The following is a 25324-nucleotide window of genomic DNA, read 5'->3' on the forward strand; positions in this document are numbered from 1 at the left end:
AGTGTTACCAGCTCATTTCTGTTTCATCTCTTATATTCTTTTAAATTCTTTGAAATTGCAAAGGAGTTCTTTGGAGAATGGAACCTCCATACAGATAATTAATTTAGACCCAGAAAGCCAACACCACAGTGATAACATGCCTGAACACCATTTTCTTAGCTATTGTAAAAGAATAAGAAACAGGTTTATTTTTGGTCTGGGTGCAATATTTTACAGAGTCTACACAAATGGCTAAGGCATTTACAAACTTAACCATGTGATAATATTCGCAGATTTCAAAACATTCACCATTCTGGGAAAGTGTTTGCCTGTTGCATATTTTATAGCTGATAAGAATTGCTTTAACTTATCTCTATCATCCACAGGCCCTTATGTACATGCAAGATCTCAAAAGCCAACTGTAGAAGTTAGGAATGAATATGACATTTTTGAGTTTAGACTAATATTCAAGCAAAATCTTTGCTTCATATGCAAATTCTTTTTTATATTCTCAGATGCATGTCTAGAAAACTAGAAAGAAAAGCAAGAAAAAACGTCTCAAAGTTCAAAGTGCGTTTATTATCTAAGTATGTTTACTTTATACAACCTTGAGATCTATCTCCTTACAGACAGTCACAAAACAAAGAAACCCAATCGAATTATTTAAAAAAGGACCACCAAACACCCACTGTGCAGAAAATAAAAACAAATGGTGCAAACTACAAAATCAAGTAAACAACTAAACCTCACGAAAGTGAGTCCATAATCACGAAGCCAGTCATCATTGCAGTCAATTCAGGAGCCCGTTAGTTGCAGGCTGTAGCCTCAGTTCAGTGCAGATATGAGTGAACCTCGTGAGCATTGAGCTGGACTGGTCTGTTCCTCATCTCCAGCCCTGACACATTGACCTTTTCAATCTGGTCCGGCACTTTAAATTGTCCTAATCTCAGGACATTCCTCACTCTCGGACTCGGGCTTGGCTGCTTCGATATGTCCTTAGGCCTGGGCCCTGTTGCCTTGATTCAGCCCACACCTGACCTTTCCAAATCGGCCCAGCCCTTACATCAATCAAACCTCAGGTCTTGCTTTGTTCTCAGGCCCACTGGACAAATTCAGTAGCCCAATGTCCTCTTTACCATTATAACTGACAGGTCTGAGTATACAGTGATGTGTTGGTAAACCAAAACCAAGAAGCTAAAATTGTTAAATTTATATTTGACATTATTTTGAAGGTGACATTTTGAGAAATTATTTTTAATATTTCCATTGATTTATCTCTAACATCAAAACACAATATAATCTGGTAATGTTTTGAGAGAAAAAACAAAATCAAAATATTAATCTGTTTACTTGCACAAAACTATTAAACTGAGCAGCACCGTGATGTTTAATAGCCTTTGGAAATGACCCAGCAAGCCATTCATTTCAAGCAATTAGTATTGGAAAGTAAATTTGGCCTAGCCAAGTTATAAGTTATAGGAATGTATAAGACCATAAGGCCTTAAGATATAGGAATAAATTTAGGCCATTTGGCCCATTGAGTCTGCTTCGCCATTTCCTCATAGCTGATCCATTTTCCCTCTCAGACTCAATCTCCTGTCTTCACCCCATAACCCTACATGCCCCGACCAAACAAGAATCTTTCAACCTTCGCCTTAAATATACCCAATGACTTGGCCTTCACAGCTGCCTGTGGCAATGAATTCCACAGATTCACCACTCTCTGGCTAAGCAAATTCCTTCTCTCCTCCGTTCTAAAAGGACCCTCCTCTGTTCTGAGGCAGTGTCCTCTGGTCTTAGACTCTCTCACGTTAGGAACATCCTCTCCACCTCCAATCTATCAAGGCCTTTCACTATTTGATAGGTTTCAATGAGGTCACCTCCTCATTCTTCTGAATTCCAGAGAGTAGAAGCCCAGATCCATCAAATGCTCCTCATATGACAAGTCTTTCCAGACCAGAATCATTTTTGTGAACCTCCTTTGAACCACCTCCAGTGTCAGCATGTCCTTTCCTAGATAAGGGACCTGAAACTATTGACAATCCTCCAAGTGAAGAACTGGAGCCCCACTGCCGCCTATCAATGACCATGTCTTTTCCTTATTATTTTATTTAATTGGAAGAAATGTTCCTGTAACCTTTTCCCATAAATGGGAATAGAATTCTCAGACCATCAGCACACATTATGTCAGTGATACTGGTGCAATTTATTTGAACATTTCAGCACCGGGACCATCAATAAACAGCAAATGATAAAAACAGAGTTGAGACCCATACACTCAGTGGCCACTCTGTTAGACACACCTGTACACCTGCTCGTTAATTTGACAAAGCATTTGACAAACTCCTACAGATGTGCAGTGGAGAATGTACTGACTGGCTGCATCATGGCCTGGTATGGAAACATTAATGTCTTTGAATGGCAAATCATACAAAAGGCAGTAGATTTGGTTCAGTATGTCACAGGTGAAGCCCTCCCAACCATTGAGCACATCTGCCTGAAACACTGTTGCACGAAAGCAGCATCTATCATCAGAGATCTCCACTACCCAGGACATGCTCTTTTCTTGCTGCTGCCATCAGGTCAAAGGTACAGGAGCCTCAGGACTCACACCACCAGGTTCAAGAACAGCTACTACCCCTCAACCATCAAGCTCTTGAATAAAAGGGGTAACTCCACCTTCTTGCCCCATCATAGAAATGTTCCTACAACCAATGATTTCACTCTAAGGACTCTTTATCTCATTATCTCATGTTTCATTATTTATTGTTGTTTATTTATGTTTGGATTTGCACAGTTTGTCGTCTTCTGCACTCTAGTTGATATTTCATTGATCCTGTTATAATTACTAATCTATAGATTTACTGAGTATGCCTGCAGGAAAATGAATCTCAGGGTTGTATGTAGTGACATATGTGTACTTTGGTAATAAAAGTTATTTTGAACTTTGGTTAGAATAATTGGTACTGTGAGTCTTTATGCCACATTCAATTATCATTTTGAATAACAAACATGATACAGATACTGATATAGAGTAATAGATTATTTTGGACTAATGTTTATTTCTTTTCATCCACCCCAGGACCATGAGACACAAAATTAGGTACTTCTCCAAGCCATCAGAACAGTCAACTCCTCCACCCATTAACCCCCAATGTCCACTACATCCACATAACCTAATGTCACTTTATATACATGCAATCAATCCATGTATGCAACAGTTACTTGTACACTGTGTTTTATCAGCTTGCTTTTATTCTTCAAATCAACTCAAATCAAGTATAATTATCGCTTAATTATACATGGAAACAGCCAAATGAAACAGCATTCCTCTGGGACCAAGATGCAAAACTTACACAGCACATACAAAACAGTGAGCAAAAAAACCATCGTCATGCAAAAAAACCACATACTGTATATAGCCCAAGACCCTGAGCAACATGTCCTGCAAATTAACGGTACAGTTCTCAGCAATTGTGCGTATAGCATGCAAGCATTCCACCAATCCAATACTGGCGGGCACAGGAGAGGCCAGCCCCCAACCAAGCATGGACTCTGCTGTCCCCTCTTCTGCACTACAGCAATAGGCAAACCTACGGTTTGAGGCCTAGTCCTCACTACAACCAAGACTATTCAGCTTCCTCACCACCTTTTGCACCACCAGACAAGGGAAATAGGCCTGCTATCTTACGTTATCAATGTCCAACAGGGCCTTGCAATAGCAAGAGAGATGGCAAGTCGTATTTATAATTATTGTGATTTTGCATGCTCTTTATGCTTTTTGTGTTCATTATGCTTTTTTATGCTGCATCGGGTCTGGCGTAACAATCATTTTGTTCTCCTTTACACTCGAGTACTGAAGAATGATAATAAACAGTCTTGAGCCTTGAATCTTGATATTCGCTAAACTTGTTTGGAATAGCTGTCATCTCTGGAGTTTATTCACTGAATTCATACAAAGGGATTTCTTTTCCTCATCTTGTATTTAATTAAAGTCCGATAGACTTTCCTGAACTTCATAGCTTCCACTTCTTGAGGCCTCGCATAACATGCAGCAGCAGACAAGAACCAATATAACAAAGAGAAAAAATGCAATTTCTGTAATAATCAGCGCCATCTTCCATTTTTCATCTGTGAAAATAGTAATAAAAGTACATATTATTGATTTTTTTTCCTGGGCAATCCATTTTTATTCAACTTCAAATAACATCCAAAAATCCATATCTTCAATAGGGTGTGTATCACACTATTGTAGTGGTTAGTGTTACATTGCTACAGCTTGGGATGTTGAAGTTCAGAGTTCAACCCTGGCAGCTTCTGTAAGAAGTTTCTGTGCTGTCCCCATAGAATGTGTGGGTTTCCTCCGGGTGCTCCAGTTTCCTCCCACAATGCAAAGGCGTACCCGTTTGTAGGTTAATTGGTTGTTGTAAATTGTCCTGTGGTTAGGCTAGGGTTAAATTGGGGTTTACTGGGCAGGGCGGCTAGAATGGCTGGAAAGGCTTATTCCACCCTGTATCTCTAAATAAATAAATAAACAGCTAGATAAATTAAATTAAAATAAATAGGTAAATAAATAACGCACGCACGCACGCGCACACACACACACACACACACACACACACACACACACACACACACACACACACACACACACACATATATATATATATATATATATATATATATAGATAGTTAGATAGATAGATAGTGCCTGGGACTTCTGCACAGTATTGTAGTAATTTTATGTATTGAACTGCACTGCTGCCACAAAAAGAAAATCAAATTTCATGACCTTTGTGAGTGATGATAGACCTGATTCTGATATGAGTCTCAGTTGTGAACTGAGGTTGGGGAGGGGACTCATGATTGGGAAAAGGGGATGGGAGAGGGAAGTGAGTGGGAAGCACCATTGAGACATTCTGTAATAATCAATAAGCCAATGGTTTGTAATCAATTGACCTGCCCTGGTGAATCAGACTGGGTGTGTCTACACCCATTCTACCACCCCCCGTCACCTGTTCCACACCCGTCCGCCCTCACCATTCCCAATGTTCTTTGCACCTGCCAGATTTGCATACTTGCTCTCTGCTCCACTTTAACAAATACCGTCTTAGGCAGCCTAGCTATATATACAGTGTGTGCCTAAGGGTTTGTGCAGCCCTGTATATTAATCAATCCAGTTCACCTGTTCCCACTGTTCTTTATTTTGTTTCATTCTCCCCAAACCACAGATCATTCTTTGGGATATCTATCAATTTGCTAATTGCTTCTCCTATACTTCAGTTCGCTTATTATTTCTTTTCATTTTCTGCCTCCATCGTCGATTTGTCAGGATTGCATGGGAGATTTTCACTGCTGAAAAGGCAGAAATTTCCTGGGAAGAGGAAAGCCATTGCTCTCAGTTCTGATCACAAACTTTCTATCTCCATTGCTATTCCAGCCTGTACAGGTCTGTACTGAAATGACTGGGAACTTGGTATATTGATTCTAGGCTGATCTTCCAGCAGTCTTATTCTCTGCATAACATGGCTCCTCACTTCCATCTTTGCAATATTGCCTCAATAAAACCTACCTTTTTACAAATTTGCTGATGACACAATTATTGCTGAATGAATCACAGGTTGTGATGAGGCAGCATTCAAGAGCGAGTTAGTACACCTCAAAGTTCAAAGCAGGTGAATTATCAAAGTACCTTTATGTCACCACATACTACCCTGAGATTAATTTCTTTGCAGGCATTCACAGTGGAACAAAGAAACATGATGGAATCAATGTAGAACTACACACAAAGACTTACAATGTGAAAAAGAATACAAACTGTGTATACATATAATAATAATAAAGAGATAGTAGATAGGTAATAATAACCATATAACAATTACAGCACGGAAACAGGCCATCTTGGCCCTTCTAGTCCGTGCTGAACACTTACTTTCACCTAGTCCCACTGGCCTGCACTCAGCCCATAACCCTCCATTCCTTTCCTGTCCATATACCTATCCAATTTTACTTTAAATGACAATACTGAACCCGCCTCTACCACTTCTACTGGAAGCTCGTTCCACACAGCTACCACTCTCTGAGTAAAGAAATTCCCCCTTGTGTTACCCTTAAACTTTTGCCCCCTAATTCTCAACTCATGTCCTCTTGTTTGAATCTCCCCTACTCTCAATGGAAAAAGCCTATCCACGTCAACTCTATCTATCCCCCTCATAATTTTAAATACCTCTATCGTCCCCCCTCAACCTTCTACGCTCCAAAGAATAAAGATCTAACTTGTTCAACCTTTCTCTGTAACTTAGGTGCTGAAACCCAGGTAACATTCTAGTAAATCTTCTCTGTACTCTCTCTATTTTGTTAACATCTTTCCTATAATTCGGTGACCAGAACTGTACACAATACTCCAAATCTGGCCTTACCAATGCCTTGTACAATTTTAACATTACATCCCAATTCCTATACTCAATGCTCTGCTTTATAAAGGCCAGCATACCAAAAGCTTTCTTCACCACCCTATCCACATCAGATTCCACCTTCAGGGGTCTATGCACCATTATTCCTAGATCCCTCTGCAAGCTTTGAAAACCTACTTCATTATCTACAACGCCACCTATCTTAGTATCATCTGCATACTTACTAATCCAATTTACCACCCCATCATCCAGATCATTAATATATATGACAAACAACATTGGACCCAGTACAGATCCCTGAGGCACACCACTCGTCACCAGCCTCCAACCTGACAGACAGTTATCCACCACTACTCTCTGGCATCTCCCATCCAACCACTGTTGAATCCATTTTACTACTTCAATATTAATACCTAATGATTGAACCTTCCTAACTAACCTTCCGTGTGGAACCTTGTCAAAGGCCTTACTGAAGTCCATATAGACAACATCCACTGCTTTACCCTCATCAGCTTTCCTAGTAACCTCTTCAAAAAATTCAATAACATTTGTCAAACATGACCTTCCACGCACAAATCCACGTTGACTGTTCCTAATCAGACCCTGTCTATCCAGATAATTATATATACCATCTCTAAGAATACTTTCCATTTATGTACTCACCACTGACGTCAAACTTACAGGCCTATAATTGCTAGGTTTATTCTTAGAACCCTTTTCAAACAATGGAACAACATGAACAATATGCCAATCCTCCGGCACCATCCCCGTTTCTAATGACATTTGAAATATTTCTGTCCGAGCCCCTGTTATTTCTACACTAACTTCCCTCAAGGTCCTAGGGAATATCCTGTCAGGACCCGGAGGTTTATCCACCTTTACATTCCTTAAAAGCGCCAGTACTTCCTCCTCTTTAAATGTTATAGTTTCCATAACTTCCTTACTTGTTTCCCTTACCTTACACAATTCAATATCCTTCTCCTTAGTGAATACCAAAGAAAAGAAATTGTTCAAAATCTCCCCCATCTCTTTTGGCTCCATACATAGCTGTCCATTCTGATTCTCTAAGGGACCAATTTTATCCCTCACTATCCTTTTGCTATTAATATAACTGTAGAAACCCTTTGGATTTATTTTCACTTTACTTGCCAAAGCAACCTCGTTTCTTCTTTTAGCTTTTCTAATTTCTTTCTTAAGATTCTTTTTACATTCTTTATATTCCTCAAGCACCTCATTTAATCCATTCTGCCTATATTAATTGTAGATATCTCTCTTTTTCCAAACCAAGTTTCCAATATCCCTTGAAAACCATGGCTCTCTCAAACTTTTAACCTTTCCTTTCAACCTAACAGGAACATAAAGATTCTGTGCCCTCAAAATTTCACCTTTAGTTGACCTCCATTTCTCTATTACATCCTTCCCATAAAACAAATTGTCCCAATCCACTCCTTCTAAATCCTTTTGCATCTCCTCAAAGTTAACCTTTCTCCAATCAAAAATCTCAACCCTGGTCCAGTCTTATCCTTCTCCATAATTATATTGAAATTAATGGCATTGTGATCACTGGACCCGAAGTGCTCCCCAACACATACCTCCATCACCTGACCTATCTCATTCCCTAACAGGAGATCCAACACTGCCCCTTCTCTAGTTGGTACCTCTATGTATTGCTGCAAAAAACTATCCTGCACACATTTTACAAATTCCAAACCATCCATCCCTTTTACAGTATGGGCTTCCCAGTCTATGTGTGGAAAATTAAAATCTCCCACAATCACAACCCTGTGCTTACTACAAATATCTGCTATCTCCTTAAAAATTTGCTCCTCCAATTCTCGCTCCCCATTAGGTGGTCTATAATACATCCCTATAAGTGTTACTACACCTTTCCCATTCCTCAATTCCACCCAAATAGTCTCCCTAGACGAGCCCTCTAATCTATCCTGCCAGAGCACCACTGTATTAGATAGTAGATAGCTGGATAGGTAGATTTATTTTAATTATTTATTGAGATACAGCATGTAACACTGAGCGGCATAGGAAGTCATTCCTTCCTGTGGCCATCAAACTTTACAACTCCTCCCTCGGAGTGTCAGACACCCTGAGCCAATAGGCTGGTCCTGGACTTATTTCCACTTGGCATGATTAACTTATTATTATTTAATTATTTATGGTTTTATATTGCTATATTTCTACACTACTCTTGGTGCGGCTGTAATGAAACCCAATTTCCCTCGGGATCAATAAAGTATGCCTGTCTGTGTGTCTGTCTGAATAGGCCCTTCTGGAGCTTCAAATCATGCTGCCCAGCAATCCCCCAATTTAATCCTACCGTAATCATGGAACGATTTACAATGACCAATTCACCTACCAACTGGCACACCTTTGGACTGTGGGAGGAAACCCGAGCACCCGGAGGAAACCCACACAGTCACAGGGAGAATGTACCGACTCCTTACAGGCAGCGGTGTGAATTGAACCCGGGTCACCTATACTTGAAAGCATTGTGCTAACCACTACACCACTGCGCCACTCTATCCATCTATCTAGAGCTAGGCAGGTAGATAGAGAAACAAACAAAATCACCTTGAATGTATTTTTAAACAGCGGTTCTTCTGTGGCTGAACTCCTGTCTTCAAATTGTTTTTTATTCTCATATATGAATTGTTAGAAAGATGGAAAACAAACCTTTGACACCCTTGATGCTGATGATCACTGTCCTACTATCATTTCCAAGTTGATTTGTAGCTGTGCATGTGTAAACTCCTCCATGTTCTGATGTTATTTTGGAAATGCGGAGAACCTCAGAAGAATGAGACCCAAACTTGCTGCCCTGATGGGGGTATTTCCACTGTATCGTGACTGCGGGGTTTCCACTTGAACTGCAGGTCATTACGGCTTCATCACCTTTTCTCAGGAATATTAGAGACTCGGATGTGGTTTTATTATTCACTGACATGATTGTGTTTTGAGGTTTATCTGGAAGAGCAAAAACGGAAAATTAAGCCGCTCATTAGAAACTCAAGAGACTCTGCAGATGCTGGAAATCCAGAGCAACACACACAAAATGCCGGAGGAACAGCAGGCCAGGCAGCATCTATGGAGAGGAATAAACAGTCAACGTTTCAGGCCGAGACCCTTCATCAGGGCCTCAAGAAGCTCCTCCTTGGCCTTGCTGATACTCCACATCAACAGACTAGAAGCACAAAGAAAACCACATATTCAACTCTGACAGAGCTACAGAGAATGATTGGAAATCAGTCAATAAGACACTTGCAGCGTCTGTGTAGAAATAAAGCAGAGTTATAATTTCACATAAATGACCTTACCTGAAGAGTGATGATCCGTTAAACTCTGACCCACCTACGAATGGGCAGTTCAGATCACCTGAATTTTATTCAGCTGCAGTGAAGTTCGAAGTGCATTATTGCTTGAAGTTTATTCCAGTTAATTATTTTGTATCACTCTATAGAATACTATGTTTTGTTTAGTGTGAAAATAACACAATACTTATGTGTATATCATAAACACAAGAGATTCTGCAGATGCTGGAAATCCAGAACAATACATACAAAGTGCTGGAGGAACTCAGCAGGTCAGGCAACATCGGTGGAAAAAAGTGCAGTGGACATTTCGGGCCGAACCCTTTGGAGAAAAGAAGTAGAGGATTAGATTTGAAAGGTGAGGGGAGGAGAGAGAACCACCAGGTGACAGGTGAAACTTGAAGGGGGAAGGATGAAGGAAAGAGTTAGGAAGTTGATTGGTGAAAGAGACAGAAGGTCATGGAAGAAAGAAAAAGGGGAGGGGGGGAGCACCAGAGGGAGGCGATGGGTGAGCAAGGAGATGATATGAGAGATGGACAAGGGGATGCAAAATAGTGAGGGGTGGGTGGAGGCATTACTGGAAGTTTGAGAAATCGATGTTCATGCCATTAGGTTGGAGGCTACCCAAACAGAATATAAGGTGTTGTTCCTCCAACCTAAGTGTGGCCTCCTCCACTGTCAGGATAAGTTCCTCCAGCATTTTGTGGGTGTTGCTCAGATATCCAGCATCTGCAAATTTTCTCTTGTTTATGGAAAAGAATAAACTGTTGATGTTCTAGGCCAAGACCCTTCATCAGGATTGAGAGGTAAGGGGTGAGATACCTGAATTTAAATGTGAGGGGGGGGGGAGGGGAAAGGAGGCTAGCTGGAAGGTGATAGGTGAAGTCAGGTGGATGGGAAAGATCAACGGCCGGAGAAGAGAGAATCTGATAGGAGAGGAGAATGAACCATAGGAGAAAGAGAAAGAGGAGGGGACCTGGGGGAAGTAACAGACTGGTGAGAAGAAGTCAGAGTGGGAAATAGATGAGATGTGGAGGAGAATTTTTGTTCACCAGAAGGAGAAATTCATATTCAAGCAATTAGGTTGGAGGGTACCCAGATGGAATATCTACTTATATGGTCAGAAATGATTAGAACCCACACTTGGACTTTGGTAGCAGGGGGGACAAATGGCCATAAGAAATCATTATTGTTTGAATCCAAGAAATTCCTTATTGTCGCCATACTCTACGCACTAAAGTAAAACAGAATTGGAGTCCAAAACCAGATGTGGTAAGATTTGGCGTGTGGACTGACGTGGAGTGCAAGGGGAAGGATTTTAATTGGGAGAGTGTGTGGACAAAGATTGGACACTGGCAAATAATGAACGAGGATGTGCTGCTGAAAAGCTGAATGATAGGTTGGGGGTCAACGATTCCAAGATCGCTTTATTGAGAACTCAGGGTTATGTGATCAGGGATGGGACATTGGCAGTTAGTAGTGGGGTGTAAACTGATAAGTGTGCAGGGACTGAAGAGGAAGATAAATTAAATGGGACATACAGATAGGGTTCCTAGCACCAGGCTTTGGCAGGCCTCCTTTAAATTATATTGGTGCAGACAAAGCAGATCCCCTTTCTGACAATCCTCAGCAAGTGATGAACTCTGGAATGGGTACTTGCTCCCAGCAACACTCGGAACTGGAATGTGATGGAAATGGCACCATTGTGCACCCACCCCACGTGATTTATTTCAGGAAATAGTTGGAGTGGTATGAATCATCACAGAATATTTGTGTTCTTTGCTGAGAAGAAAATGTTAGTTAGATACTATGCTTTGAAAAAAAAAACGTTTTGTTATCAATCTTCAAGGGCTATGTGTCCATCTGTGGCTTATGGTTTGATTGTCGGGTATTGGGTCAAAAGGTTCTGGGTTCACACTGCATTCCAAAGCCATGAGTGCAAAATCTAGGGTTGACTTCCTTGTTTGAAACTAAGTGCGTATGTCATTATTGTAGGTGCTGTTGATTTAAGGGCTAGTTTTGCGAATAGCAAACACCATTTTCAAGAAGAGCAATAGAATTCTTCAGGATGTCTTGGTCAATATTTTTTCTTCATTAGATCTCACTGTGTAATGACACCATATTTCACAGACATAAAGACTAGCACTGGACACCCTAAGAAACATTGAACAACAAATACTTTGCTTCCTGAATACTTTTGCATGAATCTAATGGATTTTGAACTGCCGATCATGAAAACTATCATGAAATTTCCTTATCACGGACTGGTACTTTTGAAATTGCCTATATTTGTTACTTCAATTCATAATTCAAGTCAGAGTAACAGATTCCAAGATTAAGGAAGACGTTTTTGTTGGTCCATAAATCAAACAGGTCGTGAATGATAGGCAATTTGAGGAACTTCTGGTGGGACTGGAGAAAATTGCATGGAAGGCATTCAAAGATGTTGTTGAAGTTTTACTTGGCAACTACAGAGCAACAAACTACATACAGCCGGTTGACAACATGCTTCAAGCAAACAAAACCATGAAGTGCAACACATCAGTAAAGATTCATTTCCTGCATTCCCATTTAGACTTCATCCCTGCAAATCTTGGTGCTGTCAGTAACGAGCACGGTGAAAGGTTTCACCAGGACATTGTGGTCATGGAGAAATGGTATCAGGGCAACTGGAATCCATCAATGCTGGATGATTATTGTTGGACACTAAAGTGAGAAACCTCAGACACTGAGTACAAATGCAAATCAACAACACAATGTTTTTAGCTTAGTTGAACTATTGCAAAGCATTGTCAATTAGATGCATAATTCCATAAAAGTTATTTTCTTGTTTCTCAAATTCCTATGTGATACAAGTAGTCTGAAATTATATTTATGTTCAGTTTCAAGTGGTCTACCATAAACAAAAAAATGCAGAGGAAGCAACATTTTTGAAAAAATAAATCCAGTGTTATACATCTTAATCTAGTGGATCTGTGATTGTGCTGCATGCTGACTTCAAAGGCAAAGATACTTCTCTAAATTGTTGCAAACTATTGGCAGATATCTTTTCATCCTATAAAATTTAGGCCACCATTACCAAAGTGAGATCCCCAAGAGAACAAGCCTAGTCTGTGCTGACTGTGCTGGATGCTCACGTGCTGCCCTGACTGAGATACGTGCAGGTAAAAGTTATGTTCATTATAGAGGGATAGTGCAGGGTACACCAGGATGCCAGCATGCAGGATGCTTCATTGAATTTTATTGATAACCCTTTGGTTGTACAGTATGTGAACTCCTCCACATGGGAGAGACTGACTGAGTGGCATAGGAATAACACTATAAACTATCACTACATCTCCCCTTCTTGAAAAAGCAAGAGAAACTTTGTATGTACTTCTTGTCTGTAGAAGTGCATTGAAATTGTAGTCACTGAAATTGAGCGATTCAGTTCGCTTTACCCATAGTATTGTCATGGTCCCTCTGGCAATTGCCCACCTAGCTATTTTCCTCAGGAATTGGGCCCCAATCACCTCATTTAGTTCTCAATCATTCCCCGGTTCCACTAACTACAAACACCTGCTTTCCATCATCAAATGCAGTATAAAAACCCTGTGACCACAACAAGGAGCTGCCAGTTCATTGGTTGACTCGTGTACGAGTAACCTTGTTCCATGGTTCTTAGGACTATCAGTTCTAGTCTAGCATCACTCCTGAATTCTCTACTAAGACCAAGACTCCGGGTAAAGACACCCTTGGTACCAATTCTGCACTCACTATGATCATACCGCCTCCCTACTCGGCCTCCGTGCCCGTCTTCAGCACTTGGGTTCATTCCACCTTTGTAACAAGTATGTAATTTATTTGCCTGTTGGTACTGTGGACTGCTTGTTTCATGTTTGATCTCATAGTCCCTCACAAAAGCTTTGAATTGTGAGCAGCTGTATTCTGGACCATGTCTGATGCAAGTGTCCGGTATTCCATGGTGAGTGGATACAGCCTTCAGGAGCTGTATAACTGCCGTTGAGGATGTGGAGGACAGCTTGGACACCTCAACATTACATGAGCAGTAATCACAGTGAGAAGATATTTATCTCTTTTCTGCTCGGAAATGTCTGTGCCAGGGAAAGTTTGGGGATTCTGTGGGATGGAGAGGTTCAGCAGGATTTTTGTGCAGGTTTCTGCATGCTTCAAATTGCTTTACAAAATTTCCCTGCTGTGAGCTCAGACTCAGCCACAGCACAGATTGCTTTGCTTTTAGGGAACACTTTTTGATCTCCTGATGCCCTTGGTGGATTTGACTGATGATTTTGGTGTGCACACAAGCAGGGATGATGAGTCTGGTGCCCTTTAGCAGCAAACCATCAATAATGGCGAGTGTGTCTCTTTCAAGCAAGTAAGGTCTGAGTTTGTGAGCTCCTTTTAGAACAGCTGGGAATCCACACTCCCAATATTACATGACCCTGCTGCAGATTTTGTCATCTTTCAACTCAATATTACACACTGCAGTATATCAGTGTGCTTAATTGATGCTCCTCTGAAGCCTGGGTGTGATTACATACAACCCTAAATCTCTCAAAGCATCTGAGCCATCTCTCAAAGTCCCCTGGTTTAGAGAAATCATATGTCTCAGGTGTGTTATTATATATGTACATAATAACGAACTGCAGTTCTGGTGTGCAATGTGGGCAATTCACCTGGCGCCAGAAGTCATGTTGATGAACAGACATGCTCGTGGCAGGCTGGACATCCAGAGTATCATTAAACCACCACAGAGGTGGATTGAAAGAAGCTGAGTGAATAAGGGACTATATTTGCTTATTACAATTGAAGTTAATGTAAATATTTTTGTTGGAAAGGATCGTTGTTCCTTGCAAGTTTATGAGGTCATACTATTGTGCTTGTTTTCTTTAAAGGGGAAGATGTGTTGTTATGTCTGTGCATAAAAAAGAATTTCATTTCCCTGTGCGCAATATAGGCGGTTCACCCAGAACTGGAAGTCTTGGTGGTGAACAGACAAATTCATGGTGTAAAATATGGTTGAGCAGAAGCCATGACTGTAGTATTCTGTAGCTAAAATAGTTCTAGCATTTCTTCCCATGCAAGTTTGTCTTTGTTGAAGAACAAACATAACCTGCTGTCAGTAGTTGGCATGTGGTCTAAATCCAAAGCATAATTGAATATGGTGAGTGACTAAGAAAGAGACGCTACGGTCCGACAGAGAGAAACTGCTGGAAAAAGATCACACTGTTTCAAAGTTCAGCAAGAAATTGAGGTGAGAGAAGCCTGAAAAATTCTGTTAAGGACAACCTAAGTCCTCCCACAGCTATACAGTTTACCGACAATCTAACTGACAACTGGAAATGCTACGAACAGCAATTCAATACATCTTTAGTGCCAAGCAGAGCTGGCGGGTGGAGGAAATATTGAAAGCATCTATCTTTCTACACATAATTGGTAAAGCTGCTTTGGACGTCTATAACAGCTTTCAAATTGATGAGACAGTTTTATACTGGACATTCTAATGACAAAATTTGAGGAGTATTTTTTCCCAAATAAAATGTCACGTTCTTCTCCTGTGAACAGGAACAAGGTGCTACCTTTGACCAGTGCTTAGCTGAGCTTCACACATTGAGTGAATCCTGTGAATTTGGAGATTTGAGAGATTCACTAGTCAGAGACAAAATAGTTGTGGAATCCCAGATAACGTTCTCAGAAAAAGCTTGCTCTGTGAAAAAGATCTGATGCTAGAAAAGGCCGCGTGGTGGGCAGCGGAGACCACGCGAGCACAAGCGAAAGAGATACACAGAGCAGAAACCACAGGTGCACGCTGTGAAAACAGAGGGACACAAGGTGTTTTGCAAAGTAGCAGCATAGCAAAGAAGTAGGCTCAAACAGAAAATGTGGAGGTAGGCATACCCCAAAGAAAGGTCCTACTTGTGGACGGTCCCGTGATAATTGTAGGAAGAAGAATCATTTCGCAAACTGCTGCAAAGCTGGGTCTACCAAGAAAAAGGTGCACATTGTTGGTGAGGAAATGGAGGAAGTCTTTGAGGATTCTCTACAGACTGCTGGTGCTGGTATAACAGAATGGATTGTTCCAGTGACTGTGAATGAGACAGTAATTCCATTCAAGCTGGACACCAGAGTCCAGTGTATCTATTACCCATGGATCTCTCAAAGTAAAGAGCAAGATTTACCCAGTGAAATTAAAAGTGACAGGCTATACTGGAGAGAATGTTCCAGTAAAAGGGGATGGTATAGTGACTTTCAGGCACAAGGGACAGCATCTAAAGGGACCACTGCTGATTGTTAAAAAGTGAGTATGGCCAATATTAGGTGTGAGTGCATGGGAGAAGCTCAACCTATTGGAATGTGTTCTTGTAGAGTATGAATGATACTCACATGAACTTAAATGATAACTCTGCTTGTACAGTATGTGAACTCCTCTCACATGGGAGTGGCTGACTGAGCAGCAGAGGAACAACACTATTAACTACCACTCCACAAGTAAAGGCAAATCCACAAGTTTGGTGGCTGAAGTCTCTGCCTGTTGTTCAACTGATAAACTCACCACCGTACAGAATGTCTCCAAAGTTATAACACACTAACGAGGCCTCGCAAAGTAAATCAAGATATGTTTTCTGGAGGCCCTGGCACACATTTCTTGGCCCATAGAAGTTCGGTCAAGTTTCGTACAGTAATCATGGAAAGCTGCCTTCAGCACCCTTAACTATCTGACTTTACCACGCTTTCTCACATCGGTCATGATGTCAGATGGTCTTCCCTCCATGAGGCTCTGCTTTAGGCTTCTTCCCTCTGCAGTGACAGAGGAGTCAGGCCAGGGCCTGAGCTACCACTTTGGACCCAAATGTCCATAAATAACAAATTGATGCCAAGACATTGGCAAGCTATTTTTAAGAATCTCTGGCTGTTAAAAAATGTCCAGGCAATTTATTGCCACACTTTGGAAAACTGAACATTTTTAACAGTGTCCAAGATATTTTCCTGACAGATTTCATATAATAGATTAAATAGGAGCAATGAAAAATGGTCGTAGGTTTCCTTCTCAGTATTAACTATCGATAAAGTATTTAAGTTTTATCTATTCTCAGAAGGAGGAGCAAACATCATTAATGTGGAACTCACAGTGCACTTGCAGAGTTACAGATGAGCTTGCGATCCGTGTGGTCGTGTTAGAGTCCAAGTTCAACTCTGCCAAGCAGGTGTACACCAGTCCATCGTCTGAAATACTTGGAGTGAAATTAATGACATTCTTCAATGGACCATCTTCCGGGAAACCTAGGTCCCATGTGTAATTACGTTGAACAACCTCCCTCCCTCTGAGCCAGGTGAGTACGAGTCTGTTCTTTGGATAGACCTTTGGGCCAGTGCACTCCAGCTGATATGGTTTGTTAACTTCCATCAAATCAGGAGATTGAACAACACTTAAGTTTCGATCTGTCAAAGGAGAATCAAGGATTACAGTAATCATTGGAACAGTCTGTATCCCAACTACATGTGAATCTTTCTACCCTGTGACATTCCCGGTTTGAAGAACCCCTTCAAACCACAGCAAATGAAGAATCTTCATCTGTCCCAGTAACTGTGAAACCCAGCTATGAAAATCCATTAACCTACTGGATCCTCACACCTCCCCGTAGATCAGTGTACTACGTATCAAAGCATTGGAGTGAAATATCAGCACACTCTTAACCTGAGAACAAATTTGTTCACTCTCAAACGTTCCTTTCTCCATTTCTGTAGAATTATCTCTGTTCAATGTCAATATCTAAACCCCTTTCAGACTGTGAACTCGTTGTGGGGGAGTGAAGTGTAAATCCATTTCCCAGCAGGCCGTTTTCTACCTCACTTGATACATGACAGCATCTTTCTGTGTAACGTTTTCAAATGACACATAATTGTATTTTGCCGCCTTTTGTCATGTTATACTCTGCTATGGGATGTGTTCAGAACAAGAGATTTCACTTACTGTACACTGGGACCACCAGTTTGTCCTCCTTTGTTACATGTCCTCCTGCAGATCGACAGATTACAGTACAAGGCGCTGAGAAATCCCATTGCTGGACACTCGGAAATTGGTCTGTAATCCACTTATCACCACGAGTGCTGTTGGGAGTTTTCCCTGGTTTATATTCCACAACGATCGTTGCGTTGTTACATGTTGTACTGCAGGTCACCTCCAGAGAGTGTCCAAATTCCACTGCTGGGGGGTTTGCTTTGACTGAAACCTCATATCCATTCAGTTTACCTGCCAGAGACAGACAGGGAAATGGAAAACATTTAGTGTAGTTCTGGGTGCAATTTTGATCTCTGTACCTAACGGTGGATGTACTTTCCACTAAAGCAGTGAAAAGGAGATTCACCAGACTGATTCCTGATATTGCACACTTTCAGAAGAGAAGAGATTAAGTTGACAGACCAGTGTAAACTAGAATTGGAGAATATCGAACTGAAATGCACAGAAATGTCAACATATTTTGACAAGTTGAAACAGGATTGATGTTTGCTCTGGCTAGTAATTCTAAAAGATGGGTTGAAGATTCAGTGAATGTCATTCGACCATAGAACTCCAGAAAAGTACAGCCCAGGAACAGGCCCTTCAGCCCATTGTATCTGTACTATACTTCTTGCTGCCTCAGTAAAGCTGCTAACATAATCAAAGACCCATCAACCACAGACACTTTTTCATTTCCTCTCTCCTATTCGCCACGTTATGCTTTGTAACTCCAGAAATGAATCAAGAGAAGTGTGCGGGAGCCGGGATATTTGTCTACTTAGTTTTTCTTCTCCTTTTTGTTTCATCAAGCACCCACATATATTGTAGTGACATATGTGGATCAGAGGGATCTTGGGGTCTGAGTCCACAGGACACTCAGAGCTGCTGCGCAGGTTGACTCTGTGGTTAAGAAGGCACACGGTTCATTGTCCTTCATCAACCGTGGGATTGAATTTAAGAGCGGGAGGTAATGTTGCAGCTATATAGGACCCTGGTCAGACCCCATTTGGAGTACTGTGTTCAGTTCTGGTCGCCTCACTATAGGATGGACATGGAAACCATAGAGAGGGTGCAGAGGAGATTTACAAGGATGTTGCCTGGATTGGGGAGCATGCCTAATGAGAATAGGTTGAGTGAACTCGGCCTTTTCTCCTTGGAGCAATAGAAGATGAGTGGTGACCTGACAGAGGTGTACAAGATGATGAGAGGCATTGATCGTGTGGATAGTCAGAGGCTTTTCCCCAGGGCTGAAATGGCTAGCACGAGAGGGCATAGTTTTAAGGTGCTTGGAGGTAGGTACAGAGAAGATGTCAGGGGTACGTTTTTTATGCAGAGAGTGGTGAGTGCATGGAATGGGTTGCCGGCGATGATGATGGAGGCGGAAACGAAAAGGTCTTTTAAGAGACTCCTGGGTGGATACATGGAGCTTAGAAAAATAGGGGGCTATGGGTAAAGCTACGTAGTTCTAGGGTAAGGACATGTTCAGCACAGCTTTGTGGGCCGAAGGGCCTGTATTGTTCTGTAGGTTTTCTATAATGACTTGTGCTATTCACAAATGTCTTACATGTAACCCATAATGAATTATGTAAACAAACAAAGAATGTTTAATCAAATAATATGTTTACAACTTCATTCAAATACAGGTTGATCACTGATTTTCCAGAAACTGATGGTGAAGCACCTCTTTTAATTCGGATGAAATTACAAGACGTAGTTTATTGGGCAGCCACCAGATGGCACTGTGTGTAGTGCACGCAGTGCCATCTATGGCAAGACTCATTTTGACAAAAGCACACTCCATTTATTATCTACATTGCACTTGGTGCTAGTCCCAATATTTTGAGTTTACTTTACATAACTTTAACCCTAGCTGTGGCTTCTAAGATAAGTGCAAATACTGGTGGTAGTGTCAAATGTAAACATCAGTCAGTATTGATCTAAGGGGGTTGAAAAATTGAAAAAACTGCGCCAAGGTGTTTCTGTGCATAAGCTGTGTGACTTGTATGGCACTGGTTCATCAACTGTGTATGATATAAAGCACCAAAGAGAAAATTTTACAATTCAATGCAAACAGTGATTTGCTAAGCAAATGAGCATTAGAAAAACTATGAAACACGTGCAGCAAGCTGGAGGAACTCAGCAGGTTGGGCAATTTGGTAAGAGCACTGAGTATGATTGAGTATTGATTGAATGGTTTCGCCAGCATTGGAGTGATGGAATCGTATTATCCGGCAGTATGATAATGAACCAAGCTAAGTTATTCCATAAAGAACTTAAATTAGAACTTGTGTGTGACTATAGTGAAGGATGGCTTCAAAGGTTTAAGAAGTGCCATGGAATTTCCATGCATAAAGTGTGTGGAGAAAAATGATCTGCAAACCAGGAAGGAGCTATGGATGAAATTGCAAAGCTCATAGCTGCCGAAAGCTTCAGTCCTGAACAGGTGTATAATGCAGACGAAACTGCGTTATTCTGGCAATGCACACCTCGGAAAACATTAGCAATAGAAGAAGATCCCACAGGATTCAAACAATCTAAGGACAGAGTTACCATTTTAGGGTGCTCCAACGCAGCAGGTACTCAAGATGTAAACCACTGGTAAGCAGGAAAAATAAATGCCCCAGGGCCCCGGAAGGTGTTAAAATTTACCCAGTAACATATTGTGCAAATAAAAATGGCTGGTCTACCACTGATATTATGGTAGAATGGCTTGAAAAATATTTTGTGCCAGAAGCCAGAGCGCATTGTACATCTAAAAGGCAAAATTCTTATTTTGGATAACTATTCAGCTCACCCCAAAGCTGAACTCCTGTGTAAGAATAACGGTTTTACAGAGTATTTACCACCAAACTGTACATTGCTTATTCAACCTCAAGACTAAGGAATACTGTACTCTCTAAGGCCAAGTATCATTCACTTTTCATGAAACATCCGTTCGATGATGTGAATGCTAGCAATTCTGTACAGACATTTATTAAAGACTTTAACATGAATGATGCTCTTTGGTTCATTGCTTGAGGGTGGGAGAAGTTAAAACATTCAACACTAAAGAATGGCTGGTATAAGCTGTGGCCTGCCTTGATATTTGACAATGCGCCTGAAGAAAAGTTTGTCGATGATTTTTCAGGATTTCATGTACCAAGGGAGAAAGTTGTTCATGACTTGCTCACATATGCAACAAGTGTTACAGGACCTGCTTTGAAAGCTATAGCAAGTAGTCTTAATGCAGAAAATCTCTACGAGTGGATGATTGTCAATGACAAAACACCTGTTCTACATCACCTTACAGACTCAGGAATTATACAGTGCTCTGAATGCTGATAAAAACACTGCCAGTGATCAAGATGGCAATGATGATTATGAAACGGATGAAACTGAAAGATTTACTATTGACAAGTTAATTGAGCTGTTGGGTGATTTAATGAAAGGGTTAGAGATATGTACCTTCATGACAGAACAAGAGCTAATGAATTTTTATTTGATGCAAGAAAAATCACACAGTGAGAGATCAAAACACATGAAATAACTTCGCCTGGATGAAGAGTTTAAAAAGATAATCGAGAAGCACCATTCTTTGTAAGCACAGCAATCAATAAATTTACATTTAAGTTTTGTTTAATTACTAATAATTTTTAAGCTTCTGCAGACCATTTTGCCATTATTATTGCATGACCTCTTAATCTGGCAAAAACATTAATCTGACAAGGTTCAGGACCCAAGGGTGTGAAAAAATCGGTGGTAAACCTGTATTACTGAAATATTAAATACTGTACACTACATTTGTCCCATACTCTTGTGGGATAAAGTCTTTCCTGACAAGGGGGTCACTCTACTTGGCTTGTGAGTTTTGTGGCTGTGAATCAATCTTGGGCTCTGGGGCGTCCTCGATGATGGTTGTGAGACTTGACTCTCGGAGTGGTTCTAACAGCTATGGACACCTTTCTTCTCAAATTATTGATGATGCTCTCCTTGACTGATCAAAGTGTCATCTTCAGATGACATTAGATGCAATCTCCATTGTGTAAGAATGGTACAATTCTATCCTTAACCTTTCCAAATACCCACTTTGGATCACCACTGAAGCCCTCACCAGGACTGCGTGTCGAGGAGTGAAACATTGAGCCTCCTTGTTTGAGGAGCCCTCAGTTTGCCTCAGCTGCTTGTCCTGCGTACTCCTTCTGAGACTGGGATTGAGGAAATCCAAGCGTGAGCACAAGGGACGTCCCAGGAAAGCTGAGCTGGTGAGTTGTTGGTTTTGAACTGTGCTGCATTGCGATATGCAAAGAGACAATTGTCGAGGTTCTGATTCAGTGTCCTGTGTTCTGATGACATTGCTCACAGAGCGTTCTTGAGATTCTAGACAAAACTTTACACTAAACCATTTGTAGCTGGGTGGTATAGTGCAGATGTAATGCGTCTTATTCCATTCATTTTCAGGAATGACTGATCCACAACAAACTGTGCTCCATTGTCACTGACTAAGTATTCTGGAACAGCAGTCTTGAGAAGAGGCTTCTCAGCACATCAACAGTGTGCAAAGCTGCAGTGGAGGCCATTGGAAACACATCTGGCCACTTCGTAGCTGCATCGACAACTGCCTAGAAATTTGTGCCCACGAATGGTCTGGCAAAATCCAAATGAATCTTCTGCAAGGGCAACTCAAACCTTCTGTCACCTTAAAACTATGACACTTCCAACCTGGGAGGAACATGACTCTCTACCCTATCCGTGCCCTCTATCATGTCGCCTCTCAGCATCTGATGCTCTTGCCTCTCCTTGTAGATAATACACCACAATCCAGACAACATTCTGATGAATCTCTTATGCACCTATTCAAATCTTCCACATCCTTTCTCAATGAGGTGACCAGAACTACACAAATATTCCAAATATAGCCAAACCAATGTCTTGTACAGCTGGAACGTACCTGTCAACGTTCATGCTCGGTGTTCCCACCAGTGAAGGCGAGCACGCTTCACACTGTCTTTCCTGCCCTTTCCACTTTCACAGAGCAATGGTCATCCACTCCAATATCCCTCTGTACATCAATACTCTCAAGTGTCTTGCCATTTATTGTATACTTTTCTCTAGTATTTGACGTCCAAAAATGCATCTCCTCACACTTATCTGCCTAAATTTCCAGCTGATCTCCTGTAACTCCTGCCATTGTCCCTTTGTATTCCGTCCATTTTTCTGCAAACTTATTGATCAGACCACCCACATGCTCATCCAAGTTATTAATTTATATTACAAACAAGAGATCCCTGGACTGATAGAACACCAATGGGCACAGTCCTCCAGTCAGAAAAGCACCACAACTATCCATCTTCTATGATGAAGCCAATTATTTGCTCTTAACTATTTGAAATAAATCATAATGTCTTAGAACAGACCACAGATCAAAATATTGGACGGGATATTGATTTGTTGGACAACCACAACGGGAAGCACAGAATTTTTCACATCAAAAGGGGAAGGAAGTTGTTTGTTTTTCCACTACTTTGGACAGTGATGTTTCAAGTAACTACAGACGGTGCCCAATTTCCTCTGAGCCATTTTCTGAAACAGCCTCAGCCCTTCAGGGAATTTCAGGATTTATACCCAGTGATGATGAAGGGATGGCAGAATACACTCAGTGGATAACTTTATTAGATTAACCTTGCAGCTGCTCATTAGTACAAACACCTAATCCGACAATCATGTGGCAGCAACTCAAAACGTAAGACCATGTAGACATGGCCAAGAGGTTCATTTGTTGTTTAGCTTGGATAATTGTGTCGGGAAAAGGAACTGACGCGTTTCCAGAGGAGACTTTGCATCAGCCGCGTTATGGTGACTGGTCAGACTGTTATATCGGAAGGAAGTACAGGAACTCGGGCTGTGTGCACTTTGGAGGCTATTGCAGTTTTACGCAAAGATACGGAGTTGTAAACGGAGCCAAAACCGGACCCGCGGTCAGACTCATCCCAGCGCACAACAGTGATCGAGTGTAGAGAGTACTGAAAGAACAGAGACCAGGGACTGAGAAACGGAATGAAAATGCTTCTGACCTAATGAGTAAAATAATGAGATATATTCTTAAATTTAAATTTAATTCCTGAATCATGCAACTATTTTGCTCGGTGCCTAGTTTTCATTTCTATCTTCCTCGCCATTCTTCAGCGGAATTCAAGTTAACGTAAAGTTTATGTTTTTGCCAAAATAAATTTTGCCGAGGAAATTGGAAACGAGATCCGGTCCATGTCCGCTCAGTAGCGCACAATCCGAAATATACAGTTAGTATGTACAGTTACTCTCTAACGCTGCGTGACTCCGTGCAAATATATTGATCATATTTAAAACCAATTTACCTACCTGTTACCACGAAGAGCAAAGCGACAAGGAAAATCGACCTGAAATACATTATACTCAAATCTCAAACGAAAACGTGGTCTGAATGTGATTAACTTTTTAAAAAGTACCAAAATTAACACGAAGAAGCAGTACTAATCAGCTTGGCGCTTCGAGCAGTTTAAGAGGTGACAGCGCGGACCGCCCCCTTCGTGACTCGCGTATTCGTACACCTACAGTAGTTGCATAACTACCGATCGACTAGTAAAACTTTGGTTCATGAACACCTTGTTCTTCTGGAACATCACAAGTTGTGCCTTGTGTAAAATGCGCAGTTTGTTATACAGTTCAACTCTCAGTATCAGTTCCGAATCTCATAATTCTCCGGTGCAGCGTCAACTTCGTCCTGGTATTGCATCCCCAAGACCGTCACTAAAACTAACCTACCTCCACTGTAGAATTTATTTTCAACATGAGTGGAGATTTTCTCTCTGACATTGCGGGAGAGTCAGAAGAAAATATTAGAGTTTGTGTAGGTGCCTCAACGGGAACATTTGGGGGGTGGGAGTTATCTGGAATGCATGGGGCCGGAAGTGTTTGGAGTTTTCTGGAATTTGGAATAATATAATGAAGTAGCTTGGGAAAGCCATCATTTCCGATTCCGCGTTTATTTGTTACCTTAAGCAGACTTTGTCCGACGCTTGCCCATCTCACGTAAGTACTGATGTAGCCATTCAGTGCGTTAGATGTTCATCAGGATGATCTTGACAAACTCATCAATGAATTTCTCTGCTGCTTCATGATCAGCAGTCACTTTATCACCACAAATCTTCAAACATTTAATGCCGTGTCTTTTCTTAAATTTCTGCAAGTATTCACAATTATCTTCAATTTTCAGAGTTTTGCTTGTTTCATGATCAGCTTACCGTTAAGTGGCGAATGTTCACTCTGACGCTGACGAATCCATTCTTCATTGTTCGCTTTATGCCGTACTTTTCTAGTTTTCATTACCTTAAGTTTTCAAACCCGTCTGTGGTGCTCAGAGACCTGCACCTTGCCCGGGGATCTTTCCAGCACCTTGTGCAATTTCGGATGGGGGGTACTCAAACTGTAGTTGGTTATAACTATAATGCCGTCACTCTGTGTTTGGCATGTGAAGACTGTGTGCCGCTCTTTCTCAGACTTCTTGTCGGTGTGGGCTTTAAGTTTCAACCATGCATACTTTACTTTCCCCTCTTGTATCTGTTTATTGGCTATCTTCACTCTGTTTTAGACCATAA

The 25324-nt window shown here is 41.2% G+C and overlaps 1 protein-coding gene across 1 annotated transcript; it reads right to left on the bottom strand.

Annotated features, from left to right (window-relative positions):
• Positions 1-537: 537 nt before the first annotated feature.
• LOC140740261 (vascular cell adhesion protein 1-like) lies at positions 538-24447 on the bottom strand. The gene is made up of 5 exons (XM_073069378.1): positions 24069-24447; positions 17688-17966; positions 16844-17155; positions 9081-9371; positions 538-4110 (listed from the first exon to the last, which is right to left on the bottom strand). The coding sequence occupies exons 1-5, from the start codon at positions 24115-24117 to the stop codon at positions 3965-3967; spliced, it is 1077 nt and encodes a 358-aa protein (XP_072925479.1). The 5' UTR covers positions 24118-24447; the 3' UTR covers positions 538-3964.
• Between the last annotated feature and the right edge of the window lie 877 nt (positions 24448-25324).

Source organism: Hemitrygon akajei, chromosome 16 (genome assembly GCF_048418815.1).
Source record: "Hemitrygon akajei chromosome 16, sHemAka1.3, whole genome shotgun sequence".
Lineage (NCBI taxonomy): Eukaryota > Metazoa > Chordata > Chondrichthyes > Myliobatiformes > Dasyatidae > Hemitrygon > Hemitrygon akajei.